At 44.1% G+C, this 27,758-nt stretch overlaps 1 protein-coding gene across 1 annotated transcript in view; it reads right to left on the reverse strand.

Annotated features, from left to right (window-relative positions):
* meis1b (Meis homeobox 1 b) overlaps window positions 1–27,758 on the reverse strand; it is a 78,303-nt gene that overhangs the window by 18,634 nt on the left and 31,911 nt on the right. The window contains exons 8-9 of the mRNA XM_029449807.1: window positions 23,230–23,375; window positions 4,565–4,641 (exon numbers count right to left, since the gene is read on the reverse strand). Coding sequence (XP_029305667.1) covers window positions 4,565–4,641; window positions 23,230–23,375 — 223 coding nt within the window. The remainder of the gene's footprint in view (window positions 1–4,564; window positions 4,642–23,229; window positions 23,376–27,758) is intronic.

Consider the following 27,758-nt stretch of genomic DNA (forward strand, 5'->3'; position numbering starts at 1 on the left):
AGGTGAATGAGTGCCTGTCAGGGACACAGCAGACCGTTTGGGGAACGATGTCAACATCCACCTCTATTGTCTAGTCTAAACCTGAAGTGGGAGTTCATTTAAAACCTGTCTGATCGTCTTTCTGTGTTTGTTGTTCTGCTTGACTTCTTTTTTCAGCTTCGTCACCGTGTTTCTCGGAAAGAGTGCATTGCGATCGCAACTGCCTAAAGACACGCGTCGAAGCGAAGACAATAAGACCACAGCTGTGATAAAGTTTGCTTAACGTACACATTTACCAAACTGTATAACACTCTTTGCTCTTTCTCCATTCATGTTCTTTTTTCTCTCCCCCCCCCCCCCCCCGCCCCGCCCTGCTCACTCTCCTCTGTCTCCCTCAGCTCGTCCTTTCAGAAACCCGATAAGCGGCATATATGTACGTGCTACGCCGCTCCTTCCTAAATAGCCTCAACGTCCGTCCACTCTGCCCCTTTAAATACTACCTCTCTCTCCTTTTCTCCTCGCTCGCTCGCTCTCCCTGTCTATGCTTTTAAGACGTTCGTAAAAGGAGGTCTTATTGACAAAACAATCGCTCGGCGAGGCTTAAACACTGCCTTTAAAGGGGCATTATTAAATTGCAGGCAGGAAGGGGAGGGGCAGCCAACAAGGGAAACCTGATGACCTTGCCATCGATTTTTACATCACCGGAGCGTTAGGAGAACTTAGCAGAGAGATACTGACTGCAGCCGGAGGAAAAGAAAGCAGAGAGAGAAAGACATTTTATATGTTAAGCTTTGAGCTTTTAGCCGCTGCCCATGCAGAGTCGTTTACAATGTGCGAGTCGGTAAAGGGCTGTATCGTTTAAGGACAGTCTGTGTGAGGCTTCTCATCCTCTTGTGTCTGAACCTGACGATGTTAGTTCGCTTTACAACAGGATTTTATTTCATTTTGTTTGGCCGCAAACCATAATGAGATGTTAATTAAATCTATCGCATGACATAATCCTTCATGTCTCCAAAATGTATTCCGAAACACACATGTGGAGAAGTTAAATACTGCCTTCTCTTTGTGTGTCTAATGTATTACTTGTTTCTGTTTCAGTCCAGAATAAAGAACATGAATGCATCACGACAGCTTTGGCGTGTGTGTTGTATGTGTGACTGTATGCCTGTGTGTGTGTAAGCATGAGAAAAAAAGGCCTTGTTAAACGTGTGTCTGTGTGAGCACTTTGAGTACGCGTGTGTGTTCGTTTGCATCATGTGGTGACTCATCTGCTGTGTGTGTGTGTGTGTGTGTGGAAACAATACACTCTTGTGTACATACCTGTCAAGAAAGTGTGTGTGACTTTGTATTTGTGGACTACATGAAGGAGACGTGTCAATGGATTTCCATAATGAGTGTGTACAGTTTGTGTTTACGTTCTCAATATATAAGTCTGCTGTGTAAATGCACACATGCATTACCACACACACACACACACACACACACACACACAAGCACTTTCCCCATTCAAATTGAGATTCCCTGGTGCTGCGTATTTCTGCCAATAATTCATGAGTGATCTGCGCCCCTTGCTGGCCTTTAGCATTTTTATTTAATCTGCTGAGCCCTACCGCGTGCTCACTCATCAATAATACACATCGACATGTGTGTTAACACATCTCTGGTGTGTGTGAGTGCGCGCGAAAAAAGAGAGACTGTATGTGGGTGTTTGAGAGATAGTGTGTGAGTACACATGTGAAGGAAAGGACATTGAACACACGTGAGTAAAGAGATTATGTGTGTGTCAGACAGAGAGAGGAAGGGAGAGTGTGTGTGTGTGTGTGTGTGTGTGATGTTGCACTGTGCGTTTTATTTGTCAGTCGTACATGTACATTGTTCGCTCTGCCTGTGTTGGGACAATGAGTTCATCTGCGGACATTCGACATGAATCCAATGCCGATGGCCAGCGTTTGACCGTGAAACTCGCTCCCACTGAGTGTTTTATGCTTTCTCAAGTCCTCTTCGGCTCGATGTCACAGCTGTAGACCTGATTCGATGCAAGGGAACGCATGAGGAAATGTGTGTGTGTGTGTGTGTGTGTGTAACTCTGAGAGAATTTAGAAATGCACGCACTTGTGTGTGTGAGCGAGTGTGTGTTCATCAACATCACTGACAAACAGAATCACAGCTAGGAAAATTGACTTCACCAAATCAGTAGGTCAGGAGGTAACATCACAGGGGGTTGCTATGGAGACACCCAATGACGGGGCTTCCCTACCAACAACACGCCTGCGAAATGGCAGTTCCCCTAATGTAACCTCTCTCTCTCTCTTTCTCTCTCTCTCTGATTGTCTCTCCATCTTTCTTTCTCCCTTTCATCCTTTTGTATCTCCTCTCTCTCCATCCCTGCTCTTCTTCTTCTTCTTCTTCTTCTTCTTCTTCTTCTTCTTCTTCTTCTCTCCATTTCTTTGTCTTTATCTCTCAGTCACCCCATCTTTATTGTTTTCCTTCTCAATCACCCTTCCATGCTTCAATGTACTGCTCGCTCGCTCGAACAACCGCGCATGGAAATATGCCTCTGGACAAGAGCGCGCGCACACACATGCACACACACTTGTATACAGTGAAATGTGAGGGGGCAGCGGGATCCCAGCATGCAGGGTTTAACAGCTAATACCCCTTAGATTAACCACCCCCGGTTCCCCTCTCTAACACACACACACACACACACACACACACACACACACACACACACACACACACACAGAACATCTTCTACAAACCAAGATTAACCTCCCACGATTTACACAGTGTGTGTTGGTCATGCACAAATACACACACGCACACACACCTTCAGGGTGCGTTGCTATCCCCCTACCAATAAAAACAACAAACAGAATGAGAGCACACAGTGAGCCTTAAGTGACCAAGCTACTGTTCATGTGACTGACTGACTCTCTCTCTCTCTCTCTCACACACACACACACACACACACACACACACACACACACACACACAGACAGATTTATCTCAGCTGTAAGAATTGATCCCCAATGGATTTCAAAGGGGTCACATGATTTGATAACCTCTACAGGATTCCCTATGGTCAGGAGGTGTGTATGTATGTGTGTGTGTGTGTGTGTGTGTGTGTGTGTGTGTGTGTGTGTGTGTGTGTGTGTGTGTGTGTGTGTGTGTGTGTGTGTGTGCACATGATTCTTGGCCCGGTATAAAATTAATTCTCCATAGACTGATACACCATACCCTAATCTGATGTCTGTCTGTCTCTGAGGTCTCAGATTGAACAATGGCTGGGAATAATGTTAACATCATTAGACTGCTGGTAATGGGGATTTATCATGTCTCATCTCTTTCTCTCCGTCTCTCCTTATCGTTCTCTCTTTCTCGTCATCTATTTTTCACTCCGTCTGGCTCTTTAACTCTCTCTCTCTCTCCTTCTGCTGTTCTTTGCCTTTCTGGAGTCTCCACTTTCATGCCCTGTATAGCAACTAACTGATACTTTCAAGGATTACTTTAAGGGCCGCTCAGATCAAACACCCTCTGCCCGGACCCTGCCTCACTTTCCCAGACTCCAATCCCTTTAATTAGACATGGCTAATAACACTAAGCATGTGCTGATAGCCATCTCTCTGATAAGACCAGCCGCACAAGGACACAGGGCCCCTTTCTACCTTCTACAGTGCTACCTAAGGTTAAAACGGCTAGTTAGCAACGTTATTTTATGGCACCGGTCCGTCACGCTTGTGCCCAATTAACAGGCTATTTGGCACTTACTGAGGATTAATTTGCAAAGGCAAGATAGCAATCAGGCTGCAACCCTCCAGACCAGGCTCCTTGCTAACAAGGACAACTTAAAATGCTAACTGCATAATGAAAAAGTACTAAATTATAATGTATTAAAAGAATATATGGTCAGTGGACACCCAATTAAATGATTTTTAAGAGATTAATGAGCAGCTGCGGCTATAATGTAATGCCACTTCATTTAAGTTTACAGCTGCAATTTTGAGTACAAATCTGTGTGTCGTTGGTAACGCCGCGGTAAGGACTTAGCCTTAGCACCGTTACATTTCCTTTACGCTAGCTTCAAGGACAATATGGTTCGTAAACTAGCAATGAATGCTGAATGAGATGTTCATGGACAAATGTTAATCACAATAAAAGCTTCTACAAAAAGCACATAAACACCAAAATAAGTCAAATTAAAACCATATAGTTGGTCTCAGAGCTAGCACTTTTTCAGTAATCATTCTTGTATGACTGGAAAAACATCCAATAAAATCATCCAACTTGCATGTTAGATGATTTTATTAGATGTTTTCAGACGGTAGCTTGACTCTTAATTAAAACGGGTGCTCATGTTTGGGCTGAGTTCAGCTGTTGGTTTGGAAAATCACTCCAGGCCATATCTCTTTGGATGGATTGATCTAGGTGAGGATGATTCGGTAAGTGGTGTGTGTGTTTCTGTGTGTGCGTCGGATGAAAATAGGGGTGGAGTGCAGGCATTAATTCCGATCATTAAGAACTTGGATAGCCTCGGGGTACAAACCCCTGAAATCGACTGCATGTAAACTCTGAAATGACTTACCAGTTGTTCACTTGTAGGATGGTGAGGCCTGTGTCTTGCGCCAGCTGTTTCTTCTGTTCTTCTGACGGGTAGGGATGCTGCAGGAGACAAACACAACATCTATGAGAAAAAAGCTGATCGCTAATTGTTTAATGAAGCTTCTTGTTGCCGAAAAAAGGTTTTGATGTACCTTTTAGGAAAGAAAGAGTTATTGTAGAGCACAGGTTAGACAAACACACACTCACACACACATACACACAAAATCATAGGGCGTAATGAGAGGTAGAAAATGAGATGTGTGCTCATGCTCATTGGTGCGTAGGTGTCAGTATGTGCCCGTGTGTGTGTCTATCTGGATGTATACTGTAAGTATGTGTGAGCGTGTGCACGGCAACGTGCCTCTCTCCCCCCGATCATTAATGGAATATGAAATCTTGTAATTAATGGCAGCCAAAAAGGCAAGCCAATTAGAAAGTTAAGTGAAGTGGAGAACCAGCTCTGGTAATTAGGCAGCCTCTTACACAAATATATTCGCGTCGACGGCCCCCTTTTCACCCTGCTGCATATGTAATCAGTGAGCGGGGAATATGTAACAGTTAACCCGACGGAATACAGACAAGGGAAAGTAAAATCTCTTGTCTTTATTGCTGCTGTTTGCCTTTATCCTTATTGCAGTTGGTACAACAACATGACTGAGTTAAGTTTGCCACTTTGCTTTAATCACTTCTGCAGTTTAAGTGGAGAGAAACCTTAAAGACTGAAAGAGTACCCGCTTAAAACAGGAGCATTTGTTCTCCTTTCATTTCCTTTTCAGTATCTATGATCTTAAATAACAAAGTATCTGCGAGTGAGAGGGAGGAACAGTGTTATACATCTCTAACGTAGATCCATTTCCTTTACTTTACTCACAACTCTTTTTATTCGTCCTTTACTTTACTCTGAGATTACTTCATATGTATCTGAAGACTCGTAAATATGACACGTGAACAACAGTTCATGTGGGAAAGACAAGCGCCGTGTTTAAACACAAACCACCGACGCCCCCCTCCTCCAGGAGCCGGCCGAGAACAGTTAAAGTCCAGCCACCTGTTTAAATACATGGAATGAATAAATTGGATAAATGTGAACTCGGGGAGTGTGTTGATTTATATTAGTGTGTGTGTGTGTGTGTGTGTGTGTGGGGGGGGGGGGGTATCACAGTTGCACGGGGCCTTGTGGAGGACAATGTGCTGTTCATGACTGAGACAAGACATGGACTGTGCTGAACACCATAGGCAGGCCATAAAAGAGGAGAGAGGAGGGAGGAGGGAGGAACAGGGGAGAGAAAAGATTGTTGAAGGAATAGCACGAACTTGAAACTATGTATATTCAGAAAATGCTTTGTATACATTTAGGAAAGAAAGAGATACAACCAGAGGATCAATAAAGATCACGGGATGACAAATTCTGCAAAAACAAATTCAAATTTCCTTGTGATTTTTGTGAGGGAAAAATTCCCGACGTTCTGTTTTCAATTCAATCAATAAAAGTTAAAAAAAAAAACATATTTTAGGAACTTTTTTGAAAACAGGCAAAGACCACCACTGAAGGATGCTAACGACGTAGCCTTACACATGCATTCAGACCATCAATTACAAAAAGTCCCTAAATCTTTATTTTCTTACATCAAACTAGCAAATCCAACACAAAATAATGTTTTCTTGTGATTTCACACACGCTGACATGTGTCCAGTTATTCTTCCTTGTTATGGTGACCAACAATAGGTGCCACACAGATGGGGGCTACTGTATAATACAGCTAGTCTTGCACGAACACAACACACTAAAATAGTCAATCAGACGTGCAAAATCAGTGCGGCGCCAGCGTTTTCATTTTTTATTACAGTCGTTTCAGCGCATAATGAACAGGATTGTGTTTAAAGCTGGGATGACACAGCAGAGCGAGAGCAGAGGGTGACTTTTTCCCAGCCTTCCCTTATCCATGTGATTGGTTGTGGGGAATGGGAACACAAGGAGGCTAATTTAATGCGCTAAGTTATAATTGCATTGTCGCCTCTAGTCAGTTTTGTGTGCCTTCATATGTGTGTGTGTGTGTGTGTGTGTCTGTGTGCAAACATGCATGCGAACAGTCCGTCCATTCATACACTCCGTGTGTGTGTGTATGCACAAGTATCTTCCGTACTGTAGACTGATCAGATAATATCTATAAAATAACACATGTGGGGCAGCGCTCTTCTGTCCACGTGACGTGAGAAAACTTGTGTGCTTGTGTCAGCTGATGTTCTACATATGAACGCCACACACTCACTTTCTGCGGATATATATTCGAGTTAATCATGTGAATAACGCGTCTTTCAAATTTTTATTGAGCCGATTGTAACACGAAAAGATCAATGTGTCCATTCTACGTGTCGCAGATGTGTGGAAGCAGGAGTGTCTGCCTCGTGATATCGGGGGGGTTGCGGCCATGCCAGGAGACACAGTTACAGCACAAATACACCCTGTTTCAATGCTTCCCTCCCTCTAGCGTCCCAGCACACACACAAACACACACACGCAGGCCGACAGATGTACACAACTAGTCACACACAGTCAGACACACACGCAATCACCTGCATCAGCACTGGGAGAAGATACGCACTGGTTGCATGAGTGTGCTCGACACATATCCTGCCAGTGGTGGAAAGTAACCAAGTAAATAAGTACGCATTTGAAGTTCTTGTAGGAAAAGCTATCTAACAGCATATACAATGAGTAAAAATGAGCTTCACCTGCATCAGCTACAATAGGAAAATGCTGTCTATGCATGAATGCAAGTATATTATATATATTTCATGCAGACTTTAGCTTGTAGGTTTGTGTTTTTACATTGTGGTATTGCTTTTTTTATCTAAGTAAAGGATCTGAAAACGTCTTCCACCACTGCATTCTGCCCCTAATAGAACGTCCTGCATGTGCTGCATGTGCCAGAGTCTTCACGTACTAAATAAGACGCACTTAATGGACGAGTCAGCAGGAAGAGATGGTCTGAAAGCCAGTACATCAAAACTGTTTTTGTCCTCCTTTTTTTTCCAAACCAGCAAATTAGCTCCTATCTGTCAAAACACTGTGATTTAGTTTCTCGCTGAGCAACAAGTCGCCCAGTTTAATATTGTCTGTGAGTGATTCTGGTGTCTTAACAGCCTTTGGCAGTGATTCAGCGGGTTGAGAGAGAGCGAGAGAGAGAGCGAGAGAGAGAGAGAGAGAGAGAGAGAGAGAGAGAGAGAGAGAGAGAGAGAGAGAGAAAGACCTTTAGTGAGTAAAAGCAATAACATGTTCTCTAAAAGAGCAGATGGAAAGTTTCTGCGCATCCTTCCCTCCCTTCCCTCTTCCCTCCGCCTATCTTAATGATATGTCTTCTCCAAATATACAACTCCTTTCATGAGAGTTTCCACCCTGCTCGCCGCTCGCCGCTGCACTCTGAGCATGTGGGTGCCAGGAGGGGTGTGTGTTTTCACTTCTCTGCTCTGTGTGTCTTATCAATCCGTGTGTGTGTGTGTGTGTGTGTGTGTGTGTGTGTGTGTGTGTGTGTGTGTGTGTGCACGTCTGTTGCAAAGTGTCCATTTGAGTCAAAGATTTAGCTTGTGTGTGTGTGTGTGTTCATGTTCCCCTCTCTGCATGTACATTAGAATGTGTGTGTGTGTGTGTGGACTTGCTGGGCCTACAAGTTCAGCTGTGCCTGGTCATATATACGAGTGTGTGTGTTTGCGTGCAGATGTGTGTGTGGGTGAGTAACTGAGCATCAGTAACATCCCCTCCCTGTCTGATCGTCTTCCTCTCTTCCCCCCTCACACAAGAACAAGAGAGGGATAGATAGACGGAGAGAAGGAACGAGAGGAAGAGGGAAGGAGGAGGCAGGGGAGGAGACATGGAAATGGATATCTGGAGCCCTAGGGGTTTAAAAAAAAAGAGATAACAGCATAAATATTCTGCAAGACCCCTCTTTACTCCCACTGTCCTGTCTAAAACTGTTCTCGACAGAGCACTATATGTCAAGCATTACAGTTAGCAGGGCGGCAACAATAGTAAACAGAGTACTTGATATATTTAATAAATGATTAGAAACAAAGCTCCATCAGTTTCAGATGATAACACGGCTCTGCAGAATACATCATGTTAAAGTCAGATTTGATTTCATCTCTTCTTGGGTGGACTTTAGTGGATCTTATTTGAAAGTCTTACATTTGAGCAGCGTTATGTTTCTGATTTCTTGTTGTGCTTTCACGTTCATGTTTGAGAAACCTGGAGGTAGAATGGTGTTACAGTGAGAGAGCAGCTGCTGCTCGTGGTCACTTTGACAACACACGAGACTGTTGTGTCGACCGGACATTTGACCTTACAGGACAAACTGTCCAAATAATATCTTACTCTCATCTGCAGGAGCAATAACTCTCCAGATCCTTAGTCTGCAGCACCAAGAGGGGGAAGGAAAAGAGAGAGAGTCTGAGTCACTCTTTTGTCGGGGATTCTCCACTTCACCAAGAAGGGAGGGCTGTTTAAAATATGTCTTTTATCTTGTTGCTGTTTTTTTGTCTCTTCATGTAGCCTCTTCAGCAAAACCAGGTCGTCTTTCCTCTCTCTCTCTCACTGATGATCTAGTGCGGTGCAGAGAGAGATAGGAGGAGGAGAGAGAGAGAGGCGAGAATAGGCTAGAGAGAGAGAGAGAGAGGAGTCGAGAGAGAGATAAGATAGCGAAGAGAGAGTAGGGAGAGAAGGACTCTTGGAGATATCTGAGATTATCTTAGAGGGCGCAGATAAGAAGGTGAGGGAGAGGGGAGAGGTATGATAGAGAGAGAGATTAGGAGATAGATATGGTCAGAGAGAGATGGAGAGATTTGAGATAGCGAGAGAGATAGATCTAGATATGTATATCTACATCGATATTGAGCGAATCTGGTATATAGAGCGAGCAGGTAGTAGGGAATCATCTATGTATACGTAGTATGTCTCTGGATCTATCATCTATAGATAACATATGTCAGATAGATTCTATCTCGCGATAATATCTTATATAGATAGTATGGATATATATATGTCTATAGTACCTCTATCTCTCTCTCTCTCTCTCTCTCTCTCTCCCCTCTCTTCTCTCTCTCTCTCTCTCTCTCTCTCTCCCTCTCTCTCTCCCTCTCTCTCTCTCCCTCTCCTCCACTCACTGCTTCAAATACGTTTTACTTTGGCTCAGAAATACGGCATCCACCTTATGAAAATGACATAAAAATTGACAAAACAACACTTTGAATCGTGTTAAAATTAAACCTTTCCATGTTTTATTTGCTCTTTACTCATTCTAGATGTTTTACTTAAGTAATAAATGTCAAATAACGTTGTGTAAATAATTAAATACATTCATCTTAAAACATATATACTGCATTTTTAAATGATACCCTACATTTTAATATTACATCTCCTTCTTAATGGAGTGATTCCATCTTTGTAAACCAATTCACTGCAGCCACCGTCCCCTCAGTCCCGTTCCTTCTTTAGCCAATCATGTTATGGTGTTATCGCTGCATATATTTCTATTTAAAGCCGCGCTTCCCCAGCCTCTGTGCATCCCATTAAAAAGGCTTGACACGCCACATTAGCGTTATAAAACTGCAACCATGAAACAGGATGGAAGGAGAAATAAGAGAGAGGAAAATCATATGTTGTCACAGTCATGTGACGCGCCTCAAAAAGAGGCCGTGACACTGCACAATCTGTGGATAACAGACGCGGGTCAGTGGTATTTTGAGTAAGCTGACTTCACCAGCAGTTGGTCGGGGTTCACCACGAGGCACAAGAACGCCCGAAAATGCAAAGAATTACAGTAAACAACTTGTTAATGTGCAACAATTTACTTTTAGTGAACTCTGAACCCCAACAACCCAAAACACCACCAACATCTCGCGTGGTAATTAACTTGAATGTGCCAAATGAGGTAAAAGTGAAAAGCCTCGACTCGGTCAGGTCTGTTCCCCTAACTGTTCCCAGGTCAAATCTCCGTGGAAACCGAGCTGCCCATCAGGAATGCCTGATGGCTAATCCGGGGGCCTTTTTGGCTAGAAGGACATCATACCAAACTGTCACACACACACACACACACACACACACACACACACACACACAACCACACACACACTTTACTGGAAGTGTAGCCGTGCTGCTGCCAGACGTGTATGAGATTACCTTAAATATTTGGGGAGGCATGTTGTTGTTATGCTAACAAACAAATGCCCAGAACTCTGAGCACAAGCAGATTTTAAAACAAGCGTTCCAAACTGTAAGCCTGTTGTATGTCATGCAAAAAGCTTCCAATGTTTGTTTTTTAAATGTCTTCCTCATTGGGTGGAAGTTTCATCCTGTGTCTGTGTGTTTCACAATGCGCTGAGAGAGCTACGCCATTTCAAATTCCTTTCTGTGTAGGTGGCATCGACTGACATCCCTTTGACTTCATTAGGGAGCAGGGACCCAGCAACAAAGCTGGCTCTGGGAGAAAGGGGGGATTAAAGAAAAAAGAAAAGAGAGTGAGACCGAACAAAACAACAACAGAAAAAAACAAAGCACCCCTAACCTAATTTCCTCTGATTCGGGCTGCTCCAATGCAAAATAACAAAACAGAGCAAAAGCAGATCTTTTGAGCGACTCGAAATGAACCAACTATAGGATGAACGTTTCAGAGTGCCCTCTGCGAAGTCTGCGCAAAAGAAACGCCCCCGCTTAGTGCTGTTAAAGCGCACAAAAAAAAGCAGAAAGAAACAGACTATTTTATGGCTTTGGACTAAGGTAAACCAACTCAAAGCTTGTACCATGAATAATTCATCACCGCTTTTCTTTCTTTTTTTTGTTAGAAATCATGATATATACACCAGAAATGGGAAACTAACCCCCTTTCAAACTGTTTTTGTCATCAAATCTCTCCATCTCTTGTGATGATAAAAAAATGGAAGAACAAAAACAGATGTTCTTGGGCTTTTCATTCATTAATGAGCATTTTCCCTCTCAAAAAACAGCTTTTGTTGATTTAGGGAAATCTCACAGCGCTCTTGCCTATGGGAATGAGATAAATCTAGTTAGCTGGTGAGGCAAAGGGTGAAAAGTATGTCATTAAAGCTCTAGTACAAAGTGGATTAGACAATGTACAGCACTACCAGGTTCTCCACTGATAATTGATGATTAGCATCATTCATTGCTTTTCTAAAACTCTCAGGGCGCATGAGATAACGCTGCTAGCTGCTCCTGCTGCAGCTTCAGGGTGTGAACAATGATCCGTGTGCTTTACAGTTGGGTGGGTCTCCAGCTTTTATGTATACTGCAGCTTATAGCAAGTATGCACATGACCGAGCCTCAAGTTTTAACAAAGTGCTGTATTGTTGTTAACACAGAATGTAAAGGATGAAGTCTGTTGATACTGAAGGATCTTATAGTGTGTGCCGTATGTGTGTCTGTACTCTCTGGTTGTTTTCACTAAGATCGAGGGCGTGCTTCATTAGTCCGCCCCATTCCAGCTCAGGGGAGGCTAAATTTATTAAGGGGGCCGGATGTTGCACAACACCTGCTGCTGTGCTTCCCTCTGTGCAATAAAGGAAAGGGGGTGCAGCATGCTAGCTAGTGCTAGTGGTAAGCGCTGCTCGTTGGACTGAGGCTGATGAGCTGGGGCTAATTCAGGGGGTGATTATGTAGTTTGCTGGACCACTAAACCTCTTTAAGCCCGTAATTACTGCCTATTTGAGCGAGGGGAGGCACTCCAAAGCAATCGGTACTTGCACCAAGCGGCGCAGTGAACGGCAGCCACAGCTGGAGGTGGGCTGCCTCAGGGCTGCCTGAGATGGAGGGGGTGTGTAAATGGGGAGTAGGAGGGATCCACAAAGCCTCATCCCAGTCAGGTACCACAGAAAGCTGAGAGAAAACAGCAGGATAACCCCTCAAAGCAACAGCATGCTAGCTCCGAGCTACAGTGCTCGGAGCTAGCAGTGATCTCTAAGCTTAAAAACAAATGTCCTCTTGTTACACAAAGCTACGATACACAGAGCTCGTTAAGCGCGGCAGAGAAACAAAGTGCTATAACGAGAGAGTTCAGAACAGCAAAAACTCAAAAACAAGTGGACTTCCTAACCACATGAAGTCTTCTGAACAAATTGAGCTTAAAAGTAAGCGAGGGGGGGGGGTCGGATATGTCATTGTGATGAAAGTAAAAGGCTTTTTTTTAGACTCAGTGCCTGTGGGAATCAGACTGTCGGATTGCACCTCGACCAGGAGGGAATCCATTTCATTTCACCTGACTTTCAAGGAAATTTGACTTCACGTACTGCCACTGAAATCTGATCTCTCTGAGGAAGCAATTTTGGGACCACATAACATTCTAATAACCCTGGCGATATTATTATGTTATTATCATAATTACCCTTTTGCCCCCAACGTTTTAATTAGAAACTCACCGTTGGCCCCGAGGGGGTGAAACAAACCTGGGTTGGGGAAATGCTGAAACTAGACAAGGGCACTTCACAATTGCTCCCTTATGCTCTGCAGAGCGGCAAGAATAAAAGGGAAGGAGGAAGCAGCCAATGCTATTGAAAGATGAAGATTTCTTTCTCTTCCTCCTCTCTCTTTCTCTGACATCTCTGTCATTCAAAGTACAGCTACACCCCTCCCTACTTCCCCTCATTCCTACATCTCACTATCTTCTTCACCCGTCTCCGCCCCCTCCATCCCTCTGTTCTAAATTTAGCTTTTTGCTTAACTATCTCATGCTGCCTTCTTTTTCTCCCCTCTTTTCTCCCACCTCCACTTAACTCCTCTCTTTACCATTTTCTTCCATTTTAATATCCTCGCCACTCTTTCTGCGTAAATGCATCCCTCCATCTCCCTCTTCTGCTTCCTCTCTCCCTCCTCGTCTTCAACGGCGGAGGGCCTTCTCCATCAGTGCACCACTTTTACAAATCAATTACTTAATCTGTCGTAACAAACAAGTGAGCAGCACCCTCAGCCCTGTTCGCTTCCCCCTCGCCATCGCTAACGCAACAACAGCACGCTTCAGAGAGAGTGGAAGGAGAGAGAGGAGAAAAAAGCTGACAAATATGCAACGTGAGATATAATAGAGGGTGTCGTAAGACAGAGGAATTAGGAAAACGAAAGACGTGATGATGGGAGGAATACAAACATGTTTGAAAGAGGGAAAGAAGAAGTGATAGTGAAAGGTGAGAAGAAATAAAGCGCGTGTGCGTTGGCGAGGGTTTTCCCACCATATCTCCTCTCCGAGCCCTCAGCTTTGTCGGACTCCTCTAGCATGAGTTATTGCCTGTCTGCATTCACCACCTGGTTCACTAGCTATGATTTCCCTCACTCCACTGGACACACAAACACATTCTGACACACAAATATACACACCACAGACAAACAATTTCCACATACAAACATACACACTTACATTGTCATGCACACACACACACACACACACACACACACACACGCTCCACAGGGGCACCTTTGGGTCAGCTGGCCAAGTGTAAACACACAACCAGCCTATGGGCATACTCTCCATACCACCTGCCTATAGTGCACATGAGCCTTACAGTGTTTTATACAGAACACCTCAATCATAACATTAGGAGACACGAAAGTGTAAAATGATGAGTTATGGATAGATATTACGAGACATCTCATCTATGAGTCATAGCTCTCTCTCTCCCATTGCCTTTGAAACAGCGCAAGTGCACCAATATTGCTATGATATCATGGTTCTAAGCCATTAAAATGTAAGGCGGCTGTACATTATATCAAAACTGAGAGCGAGGGAGTCATGGAGGAAGAGAGGAGAGAGAGAGAGAGAGAGAGAAGTCAGAGAGGCAGAAGGCATGCATAAAAGATAGGAAACCCTTATGATTTTTCAGAAAGAAGTGTTTTGTCTGAGAGGGAGACAGAGTGTGGGGGGAAAGAGAGAGAGGGTTCACGCATGGAAGAGAATACAAGTGGGAGGAACTGAATTGATAAATTAGTTCAGCCAACGCGCAAACTGATTACCACGACGGCAAAGCCACAGGATCCATCAAGCACACGCATGGAATGAGACACAAAGACACGCACACACTCATACAGAGCACTTACAAAAGAGACATGAAGCTGACACATACAAATAATAGCACAACTGCATATGCAATCACACATACACACACACACCAAATGTATCTAGGGCAGGCTGCTGCAGTTGCTGTAAGTAAAAGGTATTGAGCTGCTGACTCCAGCCAGAAAAGATCCCACAATCCTCTGGATCACCAAACACAGCCTAATGGATAATGGCTAACAGCTAGCGCTAATGTGATTTCACACTTAGCAGATTTAATATATCACTGGCTGAACAAAATCATGCGATGCACAGAAGCTATGCTAAACTCTGTTTCTTTAGAGGTGAACATTTTACTTCTAAAGTTTTATTCAAGGAGTTTTTTAAAACAAAAAAAGGAAGTATCTTGGAGGTAATGCACATGCTTGCATTGAAAATGGGAGGCTAAAGTGCTAGCTTTGCTAATCTCCAAGTGTTGGATAAAATCATTGCGAGCTAACCACAGACTTATGACAATATTTTCCCCTGACTCTTGCACACGTCAACTTGCCACTCACTCTCCAATAAATACCACAGTGATGGTGGGGAACTCCACACCCCACCCAGGCCCTGACATCACTGTTGTGGACCTATGCAAAAGTGTGTGCCTGTGTGTGTGTGTGTGTTTGCATCTGAGCATAGTTGTGTGTGTCTGAGGGCTGAGAGTGAGCGTCTTCTTCGGATTTGCAAATCGTCGTAAAATGATTAGTGGGTACCAAACCAAGAACGATTTCACATATCCGAGTTATTGGGCCTTTGTCCACTCTGAAGACACACACACACACACACACACACACACACACACACACACACACACACACACACACACACTCATCACATACAGCTGATAATGAAAAATAGAAGCAGTGTGAAACACAGCTTCAGCATGAAGCCATCAATCACTCAGACGTACGACAATGAAACCACACACTGAACTGTTTCATAGTTTCCCTACTATGAAATGATATGAGGGTTGGGGGGGGAGGGGAGACACAAAGAACAAGAAGATAAAAGAAGAAGATGGTGACAAGGTAATTGAGAAATGAAAGAGTAGGATATTTAATCATTTTTACATTTGAAACAAAAAACAACCATTAAGCTGTAATTGAGCCAATCACTGGGCTGGTAACATTTTAGAATAATTTGTAGAGAGAGAAACTAAAAACAAGCTCCTACACTTTAAACACGAACGAAAAATGAACGTGTTTGTGTGTGTGTGTGTGTGTGTGTGTGTGTGTGTGTGTGTGTGTGTGTGTGTGTGTGTGTGTGTGTATTCTGGGGAGCCATGTTAGATCTCTTGTGACTGGTGATCCCCTCCAGTGCTACTGACCGACCTTGAGGGTCTGTAAAGTTCTCACGTTCTCAAGGAAACACTCTAACCCGCCCCTTGACTAAGGCCAGATCAACACACACACACACACACACACACACACACACACACACACACACACACACACACACACGCGCTTGCTTTTGGACTAGATCTATGGCAGACATTTTGGAGAAGTTCAAAGGTGGCATGAATTAAAAGTTAACTACCCTTGAGGGCTTTTAAAAAGAGGGTAAAACGATACAAGAAGCAGAGGAGAAAGTGAGAGAGAAAGTTAAAATAAAGGGTTGACCGAAATGTAAAGACTTTGTTAAAGACCTGACCTGGACTATATATATATATATTTGCAACTAATTGCTCAGCCTGCTTTGAGAGTGGGATTAGTTGGAATATCCTCAAATAACAATACATTTTCAAAAGAAAAGAAAATCCCCAACTAAGCAGTAAGTAATCTGTAATGGACATTCAGACTCTGAACCGACCTGATCTGATAAAAACAAACTCTGAAATGGTCAATAAACCTCAACTCTGCTTAGAAAACCAAACTTATGAAATGCATTAAGGTAAGGAACATAAACTACATCTGTACCAAGGTAGTGGAACGTCTGGAAGATCCCAAAAGCAGATAGAAAGTTAGTTTCTTCTAAACAACAGTCAAGAAGAATGAATCTCATCGTATGATCCAGCAGTGTCATACGTGACGATAACTTCTCAATTTCACCCTGATAGTTCTGCAAACTAATAAGTATCTTCCGAACCGCCAACATCTGCCATGTGTCAGTTGTTCTATTCATCTACTGTATCCCTCCATCCATCTATTCATCTACTCATCCATCCATCACTCCATCCATCAATCATGAAACAGATGGCCTTTCAGGAGTCCGTGTCAAGACTGATGGTTTCCCTCTGCCCCGACCATACCAAACCCCCTCTCCACAACACCTCCAGTACAACATACATAGCACACACACACACACACACACACGCACATGGACCACTGTATATGCTCCTGGAGAGGATGTTTCATTGGCTTTTAATACACACACATTAGAATGAACATGCATGCTCGGTAAAATGTTTGCAAATTGTGTGAGTAGCGAGTCTGTGTGTCTGTGAGGGTCAGTCCACAAAGAGAAGCCCCCAAAGAGAGCTGTCTGCCTTTGGTCCCTGGGGCCTGTCAAGAGGGATAATTGATGATGTTTTCATTACAAGGTGTGGGGTAATGTGGGGGTTGGGGCACAGTATGAGTGTGTGTGTGTGTGTGTGTGTGTTGTGGGGGTAGGCAGGTTGACTCAGCTGCCTCCTCTTTGACACCAACCACTCGTGCGATTGATACGTACGTAAGTCTTTACTTCCAAATGCCCTCGTACAAACACACACGCGACACACACTAATAGTCGCACACATGTACTTAAGAAATCAGACACACATTTATACAAACACTAACCCTCAGAGATAATTGCACACACACACAAACACACAGCCCAAGGCCATTTCCATTCCCAGCGATAAACTTTCTGAAAGCGAATGAAAATGCTGAGAATAAGACTTGTTCTTATTTTCCAACGCCGCTCTGTCTCATCACAGTGTCACGCTAGGACTTTGGCAGATCTGTCCGTCTGTCTGTCGTCTCTTAAGACCTCTTTGAAATACTAATGCAGTGGCGCCTAAGATTCTGCCTGCCACTTAGATTGAATTAAGACCTAATCGGAGACACCAGGCCACATTGGCCATTATATTACTTTACAGTATCATGATGGACATCGTGCCTGTGTTGCCATTGATGAATAAATCAATAAAAATACATAGTCAGCTGATTTTCTCCGTTAAAGCTAGCTTCCTTATGTCTTTTCATAGCTATTAATCAGGAAATGGAAATTATTTGTCATGAGAAATTCATTTTTTGCAGTGAAAGTAAAGACAAACAAGTCTCAACACAGGAAGACCGTAGTCATAAACATGTACCACTGTCATAATGTCATCTCCTCTTTCTTCCCCTTCTCCTTATTAGCACCGTACTAAGTAATAAAACCAACTTCAGATGAACTATTTTTGCGTGTACAGAATTGGTTGGACGCGTAGGATAACACGTTACTTCCAGACATGGGTTGCCATGGCGGGTCAGGGTTGCAGCGGGTGACCAGGGTGATGACATGTCCAGGCTCCAGCAATAAACAGCCGAAGACTAATGGCATCTGAGGCAATGGCGAACTCTGACCTCGAAAAAGATTTTTTTTCCCTCCCTTCTGTTGTTTGGATGAGGCTTTACATATCTGGTTTGTGTTCTCTCGGCTGAAAGGTTCAGGAAGTGATCGGTCTGCAGGAACAATCTGCTGAACCTTCGTAATGATTATATTTTCTCTATGAACAACAGATAAAGCAAATTAGTGGGTCACTCCACGACCATTATAAGAACACTTGACATGTTTAAACTATTCCCGATGCGCAATTCCTTTGAAGCGATGCTTTTATTCGGTCATTTGTTACTAAAACCAACAAACAAACAAAGTGTAACGTCCATCACAGAGGCCCCCGTTCAAACTACAGAAAGCAACTCTCCAAACAAACTTGACAACAAAGTTGAGAATCTGCTGCTGTTCAATCCCAACTGAAAGCATTAAGATATAAGGGAAAACATATTGCCTTTAATGATTAGTGCACCGATCCATCCATCCACCCGCCCATCCATCCATCACCTCCTCTCACCCCGCTCCCTCCCTGCACACCCAGCCTGGATTCCCCCACCACCCAGGGCCCACAACAACGAGTCTCTTGCCCTCCTCTGCCAGCGCAGAAGTGAATTATATTGCTTTTCACACCTGTTTCTGCTCAAAAGCCTGCTGCACGCTGCTGTGTTTAAAAAAAAAAAAACATTTCCAAGGGGGGTAACGGCGCTCCCCTAGCTCGGCTACATCTGCGTACACGAGCGGTTAAATTAGACTCTAATTATATTAAAGGGGGATTATGCCTTCCAGTTGGATTTTTTATACTCTCTCTGTGCATTTTGTACATTTTAAGAGGAGAAAGGAGGAGGAGGAAGAAAAGCGGCTCATTGAGGGTTTGCGGGTTGGTTTCTTTTATGAGCTGCGATCACGGCTGCCCCTCGTTACACTGAGTCTGTGTACAAATAGGAGGGGAGGAGATCCAGAATGAGAGAGTGTTAGTGATAATGTGTATGAGAGTGTGTGTCCCAGTCAGCCAGGCTAATATACCGATGCTAACACTCTGAATGCCAAACCCCCCTGCCCTACACACACACACACACACACACACACACCTACCTCAGTTTAGCAAGGCAACAATCTAAAGGGGGGGATACGGGTGGTGTGTGTGTAGTGGGGAGGAGGGGGGTGAATTCCATCTAATTACTCTATCACATAATTTCACAAATTGCCTTTTCATAGGGGAGTGGAGAGCAGAGCACAAGGCGCGTTGGGGATTTGAGGCCTGAGCTTTCATTTACTACTCATTTCTTGTTAAATTAAACAAGAAAATACCATTTGTGAGGAGGGAGGGGAGGGTGGCTGGGGGTTAGGTGGATTCCAACTGCACAATAGAAGAGACGGAGGAAACAGAGATTGGGTACAAGCTATTTCTTCATCTCAATGTCTCTTTGGTTGCAACACAAAGCAGCGAGGAAGCTCAGCCAGTTGTGCAGTTATCCGTTTAGAATTGATTCCACAACTTGAAACAAATCATGAGCAAACTTTGGAACAATATCTGCACATTCAAACACGTCGTCGTTGATGTTGAGCAGATGTAAAGGTGAGTTTGTCAATTGGACACATTTTTGCAGGTGTACCTTAAATGACGGCTAGTACTCACAACCAATGTTTCATTGAGAGTGTGAATGGAAAACAAAGATGAAGTGAGGTGAGGAGTGTAAAAGCCCTCCCCTGCCCTTTATGTTGGTTCCCCACTAAGTTCACAGTCAAGCTGGCAGCGTGCTGCGTGGCTCGGCCTTCAGTGATAGGCGGTAAACGCTAATGTTTTGTAGTCGCTCCAAGTCAGATCAGCCAAATGCTTCGGATGACGAACACCACGAGTGCTGTCGACAACACATGAGCTCATTGGGCGTGTTAGAAAAGTCAGCGGGCTGCGACTGTCGTCATCGTCACAAATTCAATACCAATGCTCTATCTGTCAATCTGCACATCACACAACAGATAGAAGCCTATTCCCATTGCTTTCCCTGTTAATTCTTCCTTTTACATGAGCATCCTGCACAGGGAATACGTGTTAGTACTGTGGCTGTGACCCTGGCACTGATAACACCAGCTGCTGGTGCCCATGCTACAACAAACATGGCACTCTGCTTTAAACCCATTTCCTTTTCCTGCTGTAACAACACTTTGGAAATTAGCATTCTTGATGGATAAGTGAGATGCAGAATGTCTTCAAAACAACAGCCATATGAATGCCACCTACTACCTACCCTGCTGGTGCACTCGCAGCCTCGGTTTACCACCCACCTTCCCCTTCCGCTTCGGTACAACGGGAACTCCCCTGAGGGTCCAAATGTGAGGGCGAATAACAGAAAAAACATCAAGGTGGGTATTCAAACTTCTACCCTATTCTATCTCTCCACTGTCAAATCCTACACATCGTTCATACTTGAGAAACAAACAGCTTGTTACTCCCGCATTCGGGTTTGTGTAGGGCCACAGCACTTGCCATGAATTCATGTATGTATACGCGTGTGTGCATGCATGCGTCTGCGTGTGCCTAATTGGCATTGTGTCTATCTCTAAGAGGCCAGACTCATCCGGCATCCCTCTGTGAAACAAAGGCAGAGCAACTGATGACGAGGTGGATGAGCCTGCATCAGATGTCCATGTTTATGTTTGCACCAGCGGAGACATACTGCCAGTGTCAGAGATACTGTAAATGTTTTTGCATAAGAGGTGCAAAATGTAGCATTTATACACACAGAAATATCGTGATTAAATTAATGGTGACACCAAAGAATGATTAGTGCAAACAAATGTGACCACTGCGAGCGTTCAACTGACACCAGTGGTATGTGTTAATGCCAGCGTTTCTCAAAATGAAGACCACATTTCCCATAAACAAAGAAGATGTTGCTCCTCTCCGCCTGGGTTTCGTTCCTATTTGGCTTCACCGAAGGGGAGAGACATATTGGAAGTGATTTTTCAATCAACCTTTCAGTTTGATTCTCAATTCTGAAAGCTTTAGCTCCGTCTGCACTGTGAGAACCGCAGCGTCTTCCTGTTGTGTGCCAGAAAGCAACACACCCGATGTGCCATCGTGTGCATGTACGTATGCATGTTTTAGTTCCTCTTTGTTTCCCGGGAGAAGGGAAAGGTTGTTGGATCCTCCTCTTCTATATTCTTCCCACTGTTTGAGATCTAACAGTGCAGAAGCCTCACATAAGCTCAACTCATGGTGTAATATGACACAGCGTGTGTGTGTTGCTGTGTGTGTGTGTGTGTTCTTCACTTGGCGAGTGTGTGCTGAACTATATTTCCACAGACAGGATGTGTGTATGTTTCAAACACCTTTCCTCTGTAGCCCCGAAGGTTTCAGGGGGTGTATGGGTTGAGGTCAGGGAGTTGGAGAAGAGGTTAGTGTGTATGTGTGATGATGTGTGTGTGTGTGCGTGTGTGTGTGTGTGTGTGTGTGTGTGTGTGTGTGTGTGTGTGTGTGTGTGTGTGTGTGTGTGTGTGTGTGATGGAGAACTGGTGGTTTATGAAGGAGGTGGTGAGGGTCAGATGGAAAGGGGAGAGCACAAAGAGAAACAAAAAGTAGAAGAAGCCTTGTGAGATGTGTGTGTTGTGTGTGTGTGTGTGTGTGTGTGTGTGTGTGTGTGTGTGTGTGTGTGTGTGTGTGTGTGTGTGTGTGTGTGTGTGTGTGTGTGTGTGTGTGTGTGTATATATTCTGTGTACAGATATACACTCTATATCTCAGCCGAATGCTACACTGCAGCGTAAGCAGTGCAAGAAGTTCCTCCAATTCACCGTTAATAGAACCGTGTACAATACATCCCATTACTGTCAATGATGCAAAGCTACAGATACATAAACCTGTGCAATATCCATAATCCAACAACAAAACTACTTTCCCCAGCATCCTCCCTCCTGGCTTGTGCAATTCAAAGCAACTCCCCCTCACACTGTATCATGTTCTCTGCAGAGTCCTGACATAAGCACAATGTGTGTGATGCAATGCTGCCTGAAGTTAGTTTAGTTTTCTTTAACAGCTTGTTATCAGGTATTTGACTCAGCACAACAATAAACACACTAAATATTATTGTTTTTACTTTATCTATAATGCTTTATGCTTTTGTTTGGATTTCTCTGTAATTATTCAAATGTAAACTTTTTGTTATGAAACCAGCCTGACATGCAGCCTGAGTTTTCCTTTAATGTATCACTGAAACACTGTGTTTCATGCAATGCAAAGCCAATTTCACTAACTAAACAAATAAATACTCAGTTACTTTGTTTATTTCTAAATGACTTCCACCACAGAGCTTCCCCAACGGGATCAATGAAATGTTGTTGTAGCACAGAACATGCTACAACACTTCCGAAGGTTGAGCGTGTAAAGTGTCTGCTCAGTGCTAACGGGCCATCTTCTCAGAAGCATGAATATGAAACTCTGAGTCAGAAAGCTGAAAAAAGTCACCGTGACGGAGCCACTGGTGCGAATCTTAGTGTCAAAATACTTTTTCCCCCGGTCTGAAAAATTTGCGAAGCTGTCGGCCGCTAACGGTATTCATAGTCCCTGCTTTAATTGAGTATAAATAAAGCCAAACCACAGGCCTTTGCAGCATCCCAGGCATCTGTTAAATAATGACAGATTTGTTCTTAATAAGGTTCTTCTATGTATCTGCAGTTATGGCCGGGGGCGTCTCTCCTTGCTTTCAACCTTCTTCAGTTTCAGTAGATGAGGAGCAAGAGCACAGTCTGCCGAGATCGCCGGCAGATTACACAGGCCTGTGTCTTTGAAGTGTTCACCGTACCAACCGAAATACATTGTGGAGAAGAGGGGGGGGGGGGGGGCTCTGGAGTGTCAATGAGTGTGTGCGTGTGTGTTCCTTCATGTGCAAGTGTAGTTGTGTCAAACAAGACAGCAGGACAGCGAGAAAGATAGAAAATGTGTGGGTCTTGTACGGGAGTAAGAAAAGCATGGAGCTGTGACGTGAAGTTCCCTGTCCACACGTGAAATGAAACTGAGAGCAACTGAGAACAAATGGTGTTTCATTCAACTCACTGTAAGGTGCTGAAAGAGCCATGCCCTCATAATGTTGGTGGCCACCTTAGGGAAGATCCCTCTCTTCTTGTTGCGTTTCTTCTCTTTATCCGGGTCATCGTCATCCCCCGTGCTCGGCGAAGCCACGCTGTTGTCCAGGCCATCACCTGTCACATGACAAGAAACAGGAAGAGACAGCAGAGATCAGACACACAGTTTGTTTACTTCCTGCATTCGGTGCGCCTCTGCGTTCAAAGGGAATAAATACGATTTCGAAGGAATTCTGGAGGGCTTTGTATGCACAGACGGAGGGGTATAGAGACACAACAATGGCAAGCAGAGAATGGCTGGAAAACAGCACCTCATAAATGCATTCATTTTTAATACATTTATAAATAACCCTGCCTTTCATTCCCCCCCCCCCTCCTCTTGAAAACACAGCGAGCACTCGCATCTTTCTGCAAGAAAGAGAAGCAGAAGGGGAGCACAAAGGACCTGTAAGGTCGCATTTCCCCACTCTCCCATCCAAGCCTGCACAGAATTGAAAATGACAGAGAGATTTAGTCTTTATTATCCTGAGGGGAAAATAGTTATTGAAGCGTCGCCCCGGCGCATTCTGCCATTTTACCTGAGGTGGAAAGAGTAACACGGCACTACAAAAGGGGAGGTTGTGAGAAGGGGGAAGGCAGGAAATAAAGGGAAAATAGGTGGAAAAAGGGAAGTCAGAGGCACAAACAGCGCTAACAAAGCTAGCTGCTTTTCATAACAATGGCGTCATGGCTGCTTACAGCAACCTGTAGGGCTTCGATAAGGCTCTATTAAGGCCAGTTAACCTCACCTAAGGGGAACACTGAGACAGCTTAGAGTGTTTGAGCACTGAGAGGAAAAGTGAAAGGAAGACGCTCCATGGGCCTTTTCTCTGCATTCAGAATCAACAACATGAACTCACACACACACACACACACACACACGCACACACTGCACATATTCAAAACTACCCAATTACTGTAGGCATTCTATACGGCTCCAGTGGAGAGAAAGAGGCTCTTCCCATCTGTGGCTGTGAAAAGCCTAATTGTTATTATCATTATTCAAAAATGCGAGACACCCTCAATGAAGACGATAATCATAAAAGAAACATGAGGCGAGGTAAACAAGTGGCACCCTCACTGCTAGAAATCCCAGCAGCTGATAACTGACTTTTGTCCCGTGCCGCCTCTTTCGACTGGAAGTGAGAGGAAGGAAAGACGGAAAAAAAAAAAACTGCTGAAGCAGTGCACAGAATTGGATCCAGTTATTTATTGATTACACACAAAGCACTTCTAAAGCTTCTAGGTCTATTCACTGCGACGGGAGTAGATAACTGCATTTGAGCAAGCCCGCGCTCCGCTAACTTGCAGAGGGCGACACCCAGCACCTAGCTAAACCCTAAGCCCCCGATTCATCGATAATTAATGGGGATGTTGGCGCTAATCCGGTTGGAGATGACTTTTTTCCAGCCTGCCACATCAATGGAATAATCAAGGGTCTAAAACCCAGGCCTTTGCTCCCCATTACCTCGGGCAAAAGAATTCCTGAAAGCATGCCTGGAGGGCACCTGAATTATATACACCATTAGGAGAGAGGCTCTCAACGATCCATACGAAACAACACTCTTGGCTAGCGCTCACTCTCTCTCGCCGACTGTTCTGGCAGAAGGAGATACATATGCACACATATTGAAGGCTTTTTAATGAACCTCCTGTGGAAGCCAAGGTGACGCCATGGAGGGTGGGGGAGGGATAAAACAAGTGCTTGATTTTCATAGATACTGATGCAAACACCACACACTGCACATCAATTATGCCCACATGCACGTAGATGTGGTGGGACGGTGGGGCTACTGTAACACCACCAAGAGGTCAAAAGTTGGATTTAGGCAATATGAGCCAGTCAGTGCCCGTTTACTGGAAGTCACTGGATAATCTGTTCATTGGTTTTCTAATTCATAAATCACTTCATTAGCCTTTTTATATTTATATATTTATATGTCCGAATATTTTGAACAATGTTTATCGTTGCTTCCAAAAACAACCAAACAGCCAAAGTGTTTCCGTTTACAAGGATGTAAACTAGAGAATAACTGCAAATCATTTACACCTGAGAGCAGGGACTAATCAATCGTTCACATTTTAAATGACATAAACAGCGAATCAATTATTCTTGTCACCTTATGGCACTCCCGCTGTACTCCTCACACCCAGCTTCTAGACCTCTCTGTGTCTAAAAACACACCGACATTGCAAGCTTCAGTTACATCATTAGCCCGGGACAAACAAGGCCTGAGCTTAACAAGTGAGTTTTTTCTGCCTACTGTTTCAGGGCTTAAGTACACCCACCCCTCTGTCTCTCGCTCTCTCTCCCTCTCTGCATCTCTCTGCCTGGTGGAGAAGAGGGGTGAGCCGAGCCGAGGCCCTGTAATCTAAGACCGGGTTTTCATTGGAAGCAAATGCTCTCAATCCGTTGTAAAGACCGGCTCATGTTCAGCAAAGCCTACAATAACAAACCTAGGGGCTTGTCCCATGTGAGTTGGGGAAACAGAAGCAAACGGCCGGAGTACCAGCTCAGAGCATGAGTGAGTGTGTGAACGGGTGAGGGAGCGAGCGAGTGAGTGCGTGAGTAAGTATGCATGCAAGTAGGAGAGAGTGGGCGAGCAGGCAGGCTCAGGAAGAGGTGAGAAATCGTGAGAAGCATGGAGAGAAGGGGAAACACAAAGGGGACAGAGAACGTCAGAAAAGTGTGGATGCTCAAAGAAAACTGTGACGAGAAAGTGCACGATCCTGCATCATGCAGTATTACCTTTATTTAACAGAATACAGTACTTTCTTTTTCCTGTTCTTCTTTGCAGACTGGTAATCGAACCGGTAGCCTTCGACCCTTTAGGCCACCACTGCTCCATATAGTACAATATCACAGTGCACCATCAGCCATATTCTACAGTTCTACATCGTATCTATTGCTATAATGGTGAATCAAATTGAATGCAAGCAGCAACTAAGAGCTTTAAGATTCTTAGTCATGACCCTACAGAATATAAAATAACCCTAAAGATCTCCGGCTAATCAATAATTAATCACGTACCAAAATGATGCATAATGTGAGAGAAGCAGCTCGCATTAAATCTCTACCCATGTATCTCGTATTACTGAGCCATTAGAAAAAGCACAGAAACATTACTTGTTCTGAAATCTCCTCAAAACATTAAAGCACAATGAAGGATGAAGAAACAGAAATGTAATTGAGATTTTAAGCAAAGTGTGATAGTTATGAATAACCCGAGCCCTGAGCCAGAGAGGGAAACCGTAATCCTCCCAATATCCCTCTCCTTTCCCAATACTTGTAAGTAAGTCAGACCTGTAGACACTTACTTACCTAGGAGGGGGAAAGGAATGAGGAGGGCTGGAGAAGGGCCGTCAATTGTATTGGCATTTCCATTTTCACTGCAATTTGATACCAATCACCTCTGCAAGGTCTGGGGCTAATTTCTGCTTTGCTTTAACTCCAGCAAGCGAGGGAAGAGCGGGAGGTGGGAGGAGAGAAACAAGAGAGACTGTGGGAGTGAGGAAGGGTGAAGCAGGGAAGGTGTTGAAGCTGTGTCTGGCAGCCATGTTGGGGAAATGTCAATGGTGTTACCTCAGCTTGTGAGAGAGAGAGAGGAAGGGTGAAGCAGGGAAAGAAAGCGAGTGAGAGATGGTGAAGAATGGTAAGAAGAGAGGGAGCGGAGCAACGGATGTGGAATATTTAGTGAGAGCGGAAAAGAGGTAACAAAAAAACTCAAGTCAGGGGGAAGAGATACTGTGTGGCACATTGGAGTTAACCATTTGAAAACATGGGAACACTGAAGAATTATTCAATCCTGGTGAAGTTTGTTGTTAAAAAACAATGGCGGCTCACATTGCACCGCACTATTTTAAGACCGTCGATAGATGCCTTTGGCGCACAATGGATGAACTTTACAAACAGAAGAAGTAGTCAAGTCACTGAGGTCTAACAATCTGTGGAGTTAACATTATAAAATTGTGGATTGTCTGGAGAGTTGACACACGGCATCTCGACGCCACCAGTGTGGGCTACTTAAAAAACAATGGGTACCAGTGTTTTGATGTGTACACACACCACTGGTGTGTATTGCCCTTAAAAATGAGGGCAAAAGCTTCTTCATACATAATAGACCAGATTTAAACAGTGTGTACTCGTTTGTGGTTTCAGTGTGGATTGCTATGCTTTATTAGTCACAAAACCTACATTCAAATGTATCTGCTTGAGTGTAAACGTGGCCTCAGTGACGTCACAGTCTGGTCATCGTTCAGCCAATACGCCCTGTAGTGGGGCAGTCAGGCAGCTGTCCACTCTGCAGTCCACTCAGTCACCCAGTAAACTATCCAGTCAGTCTATAAAGCCACCAAGTCAGTCAGCCAGCCATAAAGCAACCTTGTCAATCAGCCGGTTAGCCAGTCAGTCAGAAAGCTAGCCAGGCAGTTAGTAAGCAAGTCAGCCAATGAAGCAGCCCA

The sequence above is a fragment of the Cottoperca gobio genome, chromosome 15 (assembly GCF_900634415.1).
Source record: "Cottoperca gobio chromosome 15, fCotGob3.1, whole genome shotgun sequence".
Lineage (NCBI taxonomy): Eukaryota > Metazoa > Chordata > Actinopteri > Perciformes > Bovichtidae > Cottoperca > Cottoperca gobio.